General features: G+C 63.6%; 1 protein-coding gene across 2 annotated transcripts in view; it reads left to right on the top strand.

The window, feature by feature from the left end:
* SCARB1 (scavenger receptor class B member 1) overlaps nt 1–13,295 on the top strand; it is a 52,341-nt gene that overhangs the window by 23,219 nt on the left and 15,827 nt on the right. For both annotated transcript variants that reach the window (XM_045843809.1, XM_045843816.1), the window contains exons 2-7: nt 2,503–2,660; nt 2,990–3,131; nt 4,473–4,676; nt 7,392–7,487; nt 9,195–9,310; nt 9,846–10,012. In XM_045843809.1, coding sequence (XP_045699765.1) covers nt 2,503–2,660; nt 2,990–3,131; nt 4,473–4,676; nt 7,392–7,487; nt 9,195–9,310; nt 9,846–10,012 — 883 coding nt within the window. The remainder of the gene's footprint in view (nt 1–2,502; nt 2,661–2,989; nt 3,132–4,472; nt 4,677–7,391; nt 7,488–9,194; nt 9,311–9,845; nt 10,013–13,295) is intronic.

Raw genomic sequence — 13,295 nt, 5'->3', positions numbered from 1 at the left:
TTGCTGGGGGCTGTGGCCTGCAACCCAGGCATGTGCCCTGACTGGGAATCGAACCTGCGATGCTTTGGTTTGCAGCCTGCGCTCACTCCACTGAGCCACACCAGCCAGGGTGTATTTTTATTTATTTTTAATCCTCACCCGAGGACATGCTTAGAGAGGAAGGGAGGGAGAGGGAGAGAAATGCTGGTCAGTTGCCTCTCATACGCACCAACCTGCAGCCCAGACGCGTGCCCTGAGCAGGGATCGAACCCGAGACCTTTGGGTTTACGGAGCAAAGCTCCAGGCAGCCGAGCTACGGCTGGCGTGGCTCTCACTCTGTGTTTACGATTGCCACGTGTTTTGATCATGTCTTGGGTCGGTCCCAGGGACGCCCTGGGCAGCAGAGCGCCCGTGGTTCACGGCCCCGGGATGTGCGTGCAGACGCTTGATAAGAGGGTGGATGTGACAGGTGTGTTCTTATTTCCCCCCCACACGCACACGCACACGCACATCCACAGGAAGAAGGAGCCTGGGCTTGCTGCCTCCCCGCCCCGCCTCCCCGCAGAGAGGGCCCCGGGCGGCCAGGACAGGCGGGGGCCCAGGTTACCGGCCTCGCGCAGGTGTTTTCCAAGAGCGAGGGGCCAGGGCAGAGGGCAGGAGGGGTCCCCAGTGCATGCCCGCGTTGTCCTCCTGGTCCTCCTTTGCGTCGGGACGGAGCTGGGGACAGGCCCTCTGCTCCCCACGGCGGCATACAGACCACCTTGCCCCCACCCCCACCCCTGAGCGCTGTGGCCTCGGCCTCACGCCCGAGGGGCAGACCCCGGCCCCACCCCCTCCACCGAAGCAGGACCTGCCCGGGGATGGGGCCGCTCGCTCACTCAGGTCCCCAAGAAAAGTGACAAGGAAACACGCACAAAAACAATGCTGGCAGTGGCCCCTGGGGGGCTTGTGGCCCCGGCAGGGAGGGGACAGTGTGGTGCCGAGCTGGGGACAGGCCCGGTGTGGCGGCGGCCCGCAGCCAGGCTGGCTCCGAGGCTCCGCTCCATCCGGGTGTTGGTCACCACCCTTGCTCCCCCAGCTGCCGCGGCCGGTCGGGACTGGCGTATGTCGACCAGTGGTCATCACTCCGGAAGGCGAGTCTGACATTTTCAAGACGACTCTGAAAGCTCTGTTTTATAGTAACCCCCCACCCCCACCCAAGGTTTTTATTCTTGGCCAGGACTTCAACTTCGCTCCGTTGAAATGCCGTGTAGGCCGGACCAGCCATGGCTGAGACTGCAGAGTCGCTGGCCCACGGTGCAGAGGGGGAAACTGAGGCTCGGGTGACCGACCTGCCCCAAGGGCCCTGGTCTCTGGCTTCTCCCCGGAGTTTGCTGGTGGGGGCCAGGGGGCCAGGGGGCCGGGCCTGAGTGGCCAGCTTCAGCCTCTGCCTCCCCCGGAGCCTCTGCCTGTTGGGGCCGGCCGTGTGGGCACAGCGGGGGCGGCTGTCCTGGCCCTGGAAGGCCACATTCAAGGGAAGTCGGGAGGGGCGGTCCTGGCCTCCCCGGTGCCTGGCTCTGCCGTGTGTGTGGGGGCTGCTCGCTCCTCTTGGCTCGGGCTCGGAGGGGACGCGCGCCTGCTGGGGGGCACTGGTGGGGCTGGGGGGACCCTCCTGGGACACCGGGCACGGGGCTGCAGAGCTGAGGGGGCGAAGCGGAGACCAGAAGCTGGTGGATCCGCCTGCGGAACTTGCCGCGTGGGTTCCAGGCCCGTTTTCTTTGGCCTTTTAGAAAAATCAAGTGTTTGTCACGCTCCATCCATCAGATCATTTTTTCACAGATGTCCGTATGTCTGGCTTTTCAAGGAACCCAGCCCTCATTGCCCGCTCCTGCGGCCCCCCCCCCAACACATAGGCTGTGCTGCAGCCACACAGGTCCCCCCGCTGTCCCCAGACACTCTGGCGCAGCACCTCCCCGCCCGCCTCGGGGCCTTTGCACTGGCTGTTGCTGCCGCGTGGGCCCTGCCCCGCCTCCGGCCGGCCGTCTGGTGCGTGCCTCTCACTCACAGCTCTGTCCACACCCGCGCCGGTTCAGCCCCCACCCTCCCCACCCCGGGGAGTGAGGGCCCGAGGAGCTGGGGCTCGGGGCCTGTCCGGCTCACTCTCCTGCCCCCAGCTCTCCGACGAGTGCCTGGCAGGTGGCGGGCGCTCAGCGCGTGTTTGCGGAGCGAAGGGATGAGTGAATGACACGTCTGGTCGCAGGTGCCGTAGAGCGGCGGCCACCGCCTCTCCATGGGGCGCAGGGCCCCCGTTTGCCGGGGTCCCCTGCTCAGGCTGTTGTGGTTAAAACACGCGAGAAACCAGCACGACTAGATCACCTACTGACTTTAATGGTGTAAACCTGCCTTCCCGACGTGCGGTGGGGTGAGGGCGCCAGGATTGAGGGCCGGCGCTGGGCAGCTGTTCTGGAGCCGAGTGGCGGGCGAGTGGGCGTGGGGCCCCCGGTCGCCCTCCTCACCGGCGTGCCTGTCTCACCCCCCCCCCAGAACGTGCGCATCGACCCCAGCAGCCTGTCCTTCAACATGTGGAAGGACATCCCCGTGCCCTTCTACATGTCCGTCTACTTCTTCGACATCGTCAACCCCAGCGCCATCCTCAAGGGCCAGAAGCCGCAGGTGCGGGAGCGCGGGCCCTACGTGTACAGGTGAGGATGGCGGTGGCCCCGGCCACGGGGGTGGGGGTCTCTGAGAAGGTGCCGTGTGAGCAGAGACCTGATGGAGGCAGCTCGGCCAGGCGGGGAGGGGGGGACATGTTGGGCCCTGGAGTGCTCCCGGGGGTGGCTGGTGAGCCTTGCGGAGGCTTTGGCGCCGTGTCCTGCGGTGGGCAGCTGGCGGTGGGACAGGTGTGGGGCGTGGCCGGGCTTGGCGGTGGCGCCGGGGGCGCTGGAGAGGCACAGAGACACCGAGGGCCCCGGGGAAGCCTGGGGTCACTGCACCTCCCGGCGGGCGCTGACCGCAGCCCTGCTGTCCGCAGGGAGTACCGGCACAAGACCAATATCACCTTCAACGACAACGACACGGTGTCCTTCCTCGAGTTCCGCAACTTCAAGTTCCAGCCCGACAAGTCCAGCGGCCTGGAGAGCGACTACATCGTCATGCCCAACATCCTGGTTCTGGTGAGGCTGCCGTCCTTGGCCCCGCCCCCCATCCTCGGGGCCCCCCACCCCCCCCCCGGGCGGCCCCTCGGCCAGGCAGCTGGCGGCTCATGGGCCACGCTCTCAGCCCCATGAGTGTCCCCGGGCACATCTACCGGTCTCTGGTCCGAGGGTACTGGCCAGAGTCATTGTCCTGCCCTTTTCAACCTGCAGATCCGCAACCTCCAGAAGCAGGTCCCCGTGGGGGGCTGCACGGGGCACCCCCGGCCCACATCACCGTCAGCGGCACTTGGAGGGAGGGTGTGGGCAGGGCCTCCGTTCTGTGCAGGGGACAGTCACAGCAACAGTTGCATGGGCTGACTGCTTGTCCTGTGTGTTGGGACCCCCCGAGACCACCCCAGGGTCACCGACTGACCAGGGGGCTCCCGGGGCTCAGCCTAAGGTCCTGCTCACGGCTGCAGCCCATTACAGAGGGCGGGTACAGTGCCCGGCGAGACCCAGGAAGGGGCGGGCCCAGGGCTGGACCCCCGGCCCAGCACCTAGGCGAGTTGCCCAGGACACGCCTCACTCCCCAGCAGTGAGCTGTGACAATCCGTGGACACACGTGGTAACACAGGTGACGCGTCATCTACCGGGGAAGCCCCCATTGCAGACTCCGCACCCAGGGCCTTCTATTTCGTTCTGTCCCTTGGTGATGTGGAAACCACGGTGCGTCTGTGACCGTGAACGAGTGTTCAGCGTGAAGGAGACCCTGGGGAGGTCCCGGAGAACCAGACGCGGCAGACAGCCCGTGTTTCGGGGGACCGGCTCTGCTCACTCCTCCGCAGGGAGACTGGCTTTGGGGTGGGGTCCCGTTAAGAAGAGACACCGAGCGCCAAGGTGGTGTCTTCAGAGGGAAACAAAAATGAGGAGATCGCCTGTGTTTTAAGTACCTGGACATTGGGGGAGAGAAGACACTGGGGACTCCTATTGCCCGGGAGAGAGCTGATAAGGGAGTGGGGTAGTTTTCATTAAGGAATTTTTTTTACAAGGTGACAGTAAAAGGCACTTTGAACTTGCATACCCAAAAAGGGAATTTGTAGGCTCATGTTAACTGGGCAAAAAGGGCAGGGGTTGACACTTCTGGGCAACAGTGCTGCACCCTGGATCAAGCCACACCTGAAACTGATGTTATGCTCCGGAAGATCAGCTCATCTGGGTGGCTACCGCCTTGTACCTCCCAGGTTCAAAGCCAATAGGGGGCCCTTCCTTCGCCCAAACGTGTCCCTGGGTGGGCTGTTCGCCTGGAGGCCCGGCTTCAGGTCCGGGGGGGCGCACTAGCCATGTCCAGCCCCTGACCCGTGCTGTCCCCTCGCTCTGCAGAGTGCCGCGATGATGCTGGAGCATAAGCACATGAGCCTGAAGCTGTTCATGACCTTGGCGTTCTCGACCCTCGGCCAGCGCGCCTTCATGAACCGCACGGTGGGCGAGATCATGTGGGGCTACGACGACCCCCTCATTAACCTGATCAATAAGTACTTACCAGGCATGCTGCCTGTGAATGGCAAGTTCGGGCTGTTTGCTGAGGTGAGTGTGGCCCAGTGAGGAGTTCAGGGCCTGTGTCCCATCCTCCGCCGGCACCTCCTGGACACCAGTTACCGGCTGGCTTTCGGAGCTGGCTGGGAGCCCTGGGGGCTGCGGGTGTGAATGGCAGAAAACCTAGCTCATCTATACTGGCTTAAGTATACAACTGAACACTCTAAGGATGCATTCAGGTGCGGTTTGACCCAGGCTCATGCGCTGTGGTTGGGCTGGATTCGGACGACGGGCGTCTCTGCTGGAAGAAGGGGGAGTGGGCACGGGGGAGGCAGGTCGGCAATGTTGACTGTCGCCTTGCTCCGAGCTGCCTGATTGTTTCCTAAACTTGACCTCTGGTAACCTGGTAGGGTCAGTGATCGGTTTCCTGAGCCGTGATCTGTCGCGGAGTCGGACTCCTGACCTCTGACCCTGACCTTGGCTCCCTCAGCAACAGGTTTTAGTGAGCCCCTGGGGCTGCTCCAGCTTTGCCCTCCTCTCTGTGCTCTGCTGATGCGTCGTTGGGGGGAGAGGGAGGGAGACGTCGTGACGCCGCCCCTGATGCGTGGCAGGTGCTCCACACGTTTTGACTGGTTCTGGGTGTGTGGGCGCCTTGGCCGGCGTGGGGCGACGTGATTCCGTGAAAGCACCTCGTAAACTTGCAAACAAGTGGGAGTTGTTACGAAGCCACGAGCATGCCTATCATCTCTATTTGACCGTGTGCCGTGGAAACCCCCAAATAACAGCCAGTTCCATGCTGGAGTGGTGGCTTTGTCTCTTCAACGATCCAGGGTCCTACTGCTGTGCTCTGCCATTCTCAGGGCGTGGTTTCCATGCTCAAGATTTTACAACACGGTCCAACAGGGCTGCCAGATCACCAGCTATCTCGTCCACATCCCAGGAAGCATGGGCGGTGGGGGGCAGGTAGGGAAGTTGAGGACCAAACAGCACGTCCCAGCTGTCTCCCTCTTTGGGAGGGAGAAAAATCAATCTCCACTTACTTTTCTAGGGCCAGAACTCAGTCACATGGCCACACCTAGCTGCAAGGGAAGCTAAGAAATGTAGCCTTTTAGAGGGTGAGTCGATGCTAAGTGAGCTTTGGGTTTCGTTATGAAGGAGAAAGGGGAGGATGGACTTCGGGTAGTAACTAGCGGTCTCTGACACCCTTTCTCTGTTATACTTATTAGTTAACCATCTTTTTGCATTAGCATGTGTTAATGTAATAACACTGATAATGAAGGCAAGGGCATTTTGAGCTCTTACTATGTCCCAGGACTGTGCTCAGCAGTTTTTATACATTACAACTGTATTTTTAAAAGATTTTATTTTTAGAGAAAGGAGAAAGGGAGGGAGAGAAATATAGGTCTGGTGCCTCTCGTGTGGCCCCCACTGGGGATCTGGCCCCCAACCCAGGCACGTGCCCAGACTGGGAATCAAACTGACGTCCCTTTGGTTCGAAGCCTGTGCTCGATCCACTGAGCCACACCAACCAGGGCTTAAAACTGTGTTTTGTTTTGTTTTGTTTTTAAGATTTTATTTATTTATTTTTAGAGAGGTGAAGGGAGGGAGAAAGAGAGAGAGAGAAACATCAATGTGTGGTTGCCTCTCATGTGGCCCCCACTGGGGACCTGGCCCACAACCCAGGCCTGTGCCCTGACTGGGAATCAAACCTGCGATGCTTTGGTTCGCAGCCCGCGCTCAATCCACTCAGCTACGCCAGCCAGGGCTAAAACTGTGTTTTTAACAGTCCCAATGCCTCTTTGTAGTGTCTCCTTCAGCCTCCTCTCCTAACGGCTGAAGCAGGAGCTCGGGGAGCTCTGAACGGTCAGCCGACGGGACATACAGGGGTTCGGACGCCAGAGCGGGGCTTGGAACCGGCCCCGCTCTGGGTGGAGCCCGTGTGCCGAACCCGTCGGCCATCGCTGTAGCCCTTCGGCCGCCAGCACACGACCCTGGCTGGGTCCCTGGCACGTGCTGTATACCCCCCGCACTCTGTGGCCTCCTCGGGGGTGAAGCGGTGCTTTGAGGTGTCACCCGGCCGCCACTCCTTTCCCTGCACCCTTCGCGTGTCTCTGCGCTGAGTTAGAAGTCCGATTGTAGAAAACGCCCTCGGAGCTCCGGAGCCGGGGCTCCCTGTCTAGAAAGGTTGCTCCCTGACCAGCCTCGGGTCCCGCGTCTGTCCTCCAGCTCTGCTGCGTAACAAGCAGCCCCGGAGTCTCAGGGGCTTCACGCCGTGAAGATTGACTTCCTGTTTGTATCCGGCCTGGGTGACCCGGGGTCTCCGCCCTCTGCCCGTCCCGGGGCGGCGGGGAGGTTGCAGCTTGACACTTCCACCGTGGAATGCGGCTAAAACACGCGTGCACCGGCCCGTGAAGCTGCGCCCTGGGAGTGACACGCCACTTTGGTTCTCCTCTGTTGCTGGGGGAGGTGATGTGACCGTGCTTTGTTTCCAGTGTGCATCGGGGGGAGGTGACCCTCCCACTCCCCTCGAGGGAGAGCCAGACCCTCCTTGAGCTGGGAAGAGAAGGGAGGCGGACACTTTCCAGGAGGGACGCCGTACTCAGGAGTGTCCCTTTCTGAGAGACGCCCCCGAGTCCCCCTCCTCCTGATCCCCAGGCGCTGGGGATGCAGGGACAGCCTGCAACTACAGGGGGCAGGCGCGAGGGCCCCTCTGCCCCACCCCCCTCTCCTGAGGCTCACAGACGCTGCTCTCTGCCGCGCCCACAGCTCAACAACTCCGATTCCGGGCTCTTCACCGTGTTCACGGGGATCCGCAACTTCAGCCGCATCCACCTCGTGGACAAGTGGAACGGGCTCAGCAAGGTGAGAGCCCGGTGGGGGGTGGCGGGGGGGGGGCGGGGCCGCCTGGACCACCGCCTGCCACACCATCCTCCTAAAACCTGGAGGGCGGCCGCATCTGCGAGGGGGAGCTCCCCTGGGGTTGTGGCTCAGAGCTCTGCGTTCCGGCAGGCGGGTGGGGGCGGCAGAGCAACCCTAGGTATTTAGCACCAAGTGTATACCAGGGACCAAGGTCCTTTCTTATGGGGTTGTTTTCGATGACAGCTGCCATTCAACATCATTTTGTGTTAGTTTCAAGGTGCTTAGCCGACCACACACTTTCCAAAGTGTCTCCCCCGATAGCTCCCATCCCCACCTGGCCCCGTACGTAGTGACGGCACGGTGACCGCCTCTGTTCCCTGTGCCGGACCGTGCGTCCCCGTGACTGTTTTGGGACGGGCAGTTTGAACCTCATCCCTTTCACCCGAGTCTCCCAGCCCCCGGCCCGGCCCCCTGGCCACCAGCTGTCTGTCCTCTGTGCCGCCGAGTCCATCTGGGCCGCTCACCCATTCTGTTCCCTAGATCGCACACACCAGCGAGACCACACGGCGTGTGCGCTCCCCCATCTGGCTCCCCTCTCGCAGCGCGGGACCGTCTAGGCCCACCCCTGTGAGGGCAGATGGTTACGATCTCACTCCGTTTCCCGTGGTTCTTCATTCACAAAAGCGTTTTGAAAAGATTGCACTGATGCTATAGCCCTCCATGGCATCGGAAGAGGTTTTGAGTAAAAAAATGAATAGAATTACATGGGAAACACGAGAAGACATTAAAAATGGAATGCTAGAGGAGGCTATAACGCCCGCTTTCTGCCGCCCCCCCCCCCATGCACAGAGCGAGCCCCCAGTTCCCGGCCGGAGGGTGCTCCTCCTCCTCCCGCTCTGTGTCCATTTTCGTAGAACATGGGCGGGCTTTCTCCCCCACTTTGAACCGGTGAAATCATACTGCGCACGTGCTGCGGCATCTCGCCTTTTACCCCGGGGTGGCTTTCCTCATCATGCACAGATGTGACTGTCACTCCCACCTGCCAAACGTTCACTTGGTCGCCGGGGCGAGACCTGCGGGCCGGGGACAGACGACTCCGCCCCTGCCTGAGCCCCAGCAGTGGGAGGCCCCTCCTAGCCGGTGGCTCTCAGTGAGGGTGATGTTTAAGTCCCCTCTGGCTTGTTTGCCCGGCCTAGAAACACGCATGCACATGGGACCACACGCGTTCCGCCGGCACGGAGGGGCCGGAAGGGAGTCGGCTGGGTTCCTCCTGCAGGCTGCACTGCCCAGGGGGGCCGCCACTGTTTGCGACTCTCCCCGGGGGGCCGCCATTGTGAGTCTAAATACGTCCCCTTAGCGTGCCACCTGCTCAGCTGCTCCGGTTTTAGGGAGTGCCCGGCGGCTTCCTCTCTGAGACGGTGTGTCGGTGTCCCACCTGCCACCTCGCCCGCTCGCTGTGTCCTTGGGGGTGTGGGTGATGGGCCCATTTTACAGACGAGGTAACTGAGGCCCCAGCCAAGTTGCCCCTTCCAGGGTCCCTCCTGCCGCCGTGCCAGGCCGTCTCTCCGAGGGGCCTGGCTTCTATCCAAGGACGGTACCGGGAATTGAGGGGTGCCGCGTACCCCAGGGCACACGGCCGGGGACGTCGCCGCTCCCGTGGCCGGGCTGCCCTCATTGCCGCGTCCGCACGCACCCCCCCCAACCCCGCAGGTCAATTTCTGGCACTCGGACCAGTGCAACATGATCAACGGGACGTCCGGGCAGATGTGGGCGCCGTTCATGACCCCCGAGTCCTCGCTGGAGTTCTACAGCCCCGAGGCCTGCCGGTAAGCGGCGCCCCGGGCGGCCTGGGCGCGGAGGTCCGCTTCGCAGCCTACACTGGTGGCTCTGCCGTCACTTGGGAGGAGCTTCGGCTCCTCCTGTCCTCCCCAGCCCTCGGCGCCCCCACAGTGCTCTCTGGTCCCACGGCGAAGAGCTAGCCTCCCGCCGCTGCCGTCCCCCGAGGGGGTGACGGCCGAACCCCGGGAACTGGCGTCCGGTGTGTGAGGGCTGGAGGGGAGGAGTTCCGGGGCAGCAGGTGCAGAGGCCCGGGGGCAGGAGGGAGCACGCTGGAGGAAGCGCAAGGGGGCGGAGGGGCGAGGAAAAGGACAGGCGGGGGCTGGACCCTGTAGGGGCCTGTGGGCCACCACGAGGACACCGGACCATACACAGATGGGACGCCAGCGGTGGCCGAGTTTGCTGGGGCCCGAGGGGCGGCAGTGCCCGTGGGGGAGAGCGGCCCCATGTGGGTGGCCCTCGGCGGGACCTGGTGACAGCCACTGAGTTCCGAGTGCCAGCCCGCCCCCTGCCCGCCCCCCGCAGGTCCATGAAGCTCGTCTACCAGGAGGCGGGGGTGTTCTCAGGCATCCCCATCTACCGCTTCAAGGCCCCGGACACCCTGTTCGCCAACGGGTCCGTCTACCCGCCCAACGAGGGCTTCTGCCCGTGCCTGCAGTCGGGGATCCAGAACGTCAGCACCTGCAGGTTCAGTGCGTGTCACCCGGCCTCGGCGACGGGGGTGGGGGTGGGGGGAGGACAGGAGGGTGGGACTGGGGACTGGGGACTGGGCACAGGCGCGTCTGCTGCCAGCTTCATCCTGGGCGACCCCGCCGGGCCTCGGACAACGAGGGCCGCGGACAGATAACGTGCGGAAAGATAAGCTGCATGGATCAGTAGTAAACCCTCCCAAACACAGGGGCCTAGACCCAGCGCCACGGCCCCAGACAGCGCTGTGGCTCAGGAGTCTGACATCAGGCCCGGGACCCCGCCCCCGAGGTCACGCCCGTCCCCTTCTCCGGCCCTCTGGGGCGCAAGGGCTGGGGAGGCCACGCCGGGCCCGCATGCACGGGCCCTCTGGGCCACGCCCTCCGCGGGCAGCCCCGCCGAGGGGCAGCCCTGTCGCTCTGGGCTGCGTGTCACCTTGCACAGTCACACGGGCTCCAGGGACAGGACACGGACGCTTTCGGGAAGGGCACTTTCCTGCCTCCCCCCCCCCCCCCGCACCACGGCACGTGGCCAGAGTACACGCGGCGGGGCAAAGGCCCTCCACCCCAGCTGGGCGGGAGGAGAAGCGGGTCCTCCTAGGCCGGGCGCCACCGTCCAGCCGGCACCACATGGTCCTCCGGCCTCCTCGGTGCTTTCCCACGCTGGTCCCCGAGGCGCCGGCCTGTCACTCGCTTTGACACTTGGCCATCCGCCCCGCGCCCCTCTCCTCGCCCGCAGGCAGTTCCAGCAAGCCCCGTGGGCGCTGCTGCCCCCTCCCCCGCCCCCGTGGCTGGGCCGCCGTGGCCTCTGAGCCCTGGCCCCGGCCTGTCCAGTTGGCCTCCCTGTTCTACTGCAGCCTCCTGAGTGCGACCCGCCCTCCGGCCTGTCCAGTGCGGTCACCACTGGCCTCGCGTGGCTGCTTACACGGGAACCGGCTTCAATAGAATAAAACGGCAAGGGCCGTATTTCCCGGGCCGCACTGGCCTCGCCGGGGGGCTCAGAGAGGGAGCATTTCGCCGCCGTGGGGAGCTCTGGGGGACCCCGTTCCTGGGGGCAGCCCGGGGGACCGTCCAGACTCGGGGTTGCCGTCCAAGCCCCTGCTCCCGGGGCCTCCCCGCCCGTACCCGCCCCCACCCCCCACGGACCGCCCCTCAGACCCGCACCACCCCGCCTGAGCCCGTCTGCCGAAGGGACTTCGAAAGCACGACGGAATTTAAAGCCCTTCCCGTGAAGTTTTTCCCTGTCGTGTTCGAACAAACACCTGCACGGACAGGTGCCCGCACCGCACGAGCAGCTTGAAATCCCAGACAGCATCCTGGCCGACACGCAGAGCAGGCGCAGCCCCAGACGCCCCGCGTGCCCTCCCGGCCGCCGGTGCCCTCTCTGTGACAGGAGCCAGAGCCCGTGTCCTCCCTTTCTCTGCGGCCCCCGCCCCTTCGTCCACGGCCACGCGGGTGCGGCCCACCCCCGCCGTCGTGGGTGCTGTGGGCGGCCTCTTCGGTGCCGTGGAGTGAGCGTTCCACCCTGGGGGCACACCTCCGTGTCCTTGCCCCTTTCGCTGTCCCCCGGCATCCGAGTTCCCAGTTTTTTGAACGTGATCGCAGTGCTGCTGGGAATACTCGTGTGTGTGTGTGTGTGCGTGTGACTTCTGGTGCGGCCGGCTCTGCATCTCTGTGGCGCTTTCTCTGGAGGAGCACCCCCAGATTCCCCTCCCGGGTCCTGAGAATGTCTTGGGCCCAGAGAACCCCCGCTCCTCGAACCTTCCTGCTGGGTCAGGGAGGTTCGAGACTTTCGCAACACTGCCTCTTAATCGTGATCGATATGGAGCTGGTTAATTATGCCACAGAGCGATAAATTAATTAGCACTTTTAACCTGGGCGGGGTCCTCCCGGTCTGTTTGGAAATCAGATAAGAAGAAACGCTACTAAAGAGCCATGTGGACTCAATGTCTGGAGCCAGGGCAGGCGATGGCAGGTCCGTCCGGCCCCTCCTGTCTCCCCGACCCCTGGCCGTGGGGGCGTGGCCGCGGGCCCTGGTGGGGGTGCGCCCTCTTCAAGGGCCTGGCTGGGCGAGCGCCTCCCGAACCGAGGACCCCAGAGTGTCGCCACCTGTGGTGACCGGGTCCTCGAGTTGGCTCTGACGGCCTTCTTTCTCGGTGGGGACGGGAAGATGGGAAACGGGGTTTTTCCGCATCTTGGGACATCATCCCTCGGGGCACTGGAGATGACAGCAAAGGCGCGAGGAGCTGGCTTTAAACGACAGTGACCTCCATGGCGAGGGAGGACTTCCATCTTCCGTCCCCTTTCCGCCTTTCCGATGACCTCCAGGAGGGAGCCTCGGTTGGTGCTTGTGGGGGGGGGGCCAGGGGGGCTCAGATACCTCTCCAACCCTCGCCTGTCTCTTCAACAGAGAGACAGCAGGTCCAAGGTCAGAGCCTCCTGCAGGTCACAGTGTCTGGTTAGCACGTCCAGTGTCTATGGGCCTCCGTCGTCCTCATGCCCATGTTGACTCTCCAACTATGGCGGGGGGGGGGTGCTGGCCCGTTACGGCTCTGGTGTGAAGCCCCCCCCCCCTTAAAATGCAGCTGTTTAAGTCAGGCCCTGGCTGTTGCTTCAAAGAAGCTAATTACATAAGTGTGTGTGCGCGTGTGTGTGTGTGGGGGGGGTTATCTGGAGTTTATGGCCACGTGGAAGGGTCATTAACGCCGAGAAACGCTCAGGCGACAGAAGTGGCAGGATCTGGGAAAAGCGAAGTCAGCTACCGCTACGTTCCCGGCTTTTGCTTCCCGCCGGCGCTCGGCTCTGCCAAGGAAAGCAGAGGGGAGTCCAGGCCTGTGAGGCCGCCAAACTGGACGCCGGCCCGGCAGCCTCCGAGCGAGCTGGGTGCTCGGGATTGAGGCCTCGGGGGCGTTTGTTTCTCTAGTGCATTCTTTTTTCTCATTGAGGTGACGTTCACGTCACCTCAAATTAACCACGGGGAAGTGTACGGTTCCGTGGCATTTAGTGCAGCCACCGCCTCTGTCTGGTTCCAGAACGTTCTCAACGCCCCAAAATGAGAACCCGTCCCGGGGAGCAGCCACCGCCCTCTCCCGGCCGCGGCCCTGGCCGCCCCCCATTCTGCGCCCCGTCTACCGCGTGTGGGTTCCGGCCCCGGGGGTCCGAGAGGCCCCTCCCCCTCCTCGCCGACTGGCTGTGGCTCGGCCGGCTGTCCGTGTCCGGAGCTCCTGACTGAGGATGCGCCACTGTCTGCCCCCTCGGTGGGTTGGTGGAGAGGCCCTGCCTCAGGTTT

Source organism: Phyllostomus hastatus, unplaced genomic scaffold (genome assembly GCF_019186645.2).
Source record: "Phyllostomus hastatus isolate PE091 unplaced genomic scaffold, TTU_PhHast_1.1 phas_contig_1162, whole genome shotgun sequence".
In the NCBI taxonomy this organism is placed as follows: domain Eukaryota; kingdom Metazoa; phylum Chordata; class Mammalia; order Chiroptera; family Phyllostomidae; genus Phyllostomus; species Phyllostomus hastatus.
This window is presented reverse-complemented; position numbering and strand designations above follow the sequence as displayed.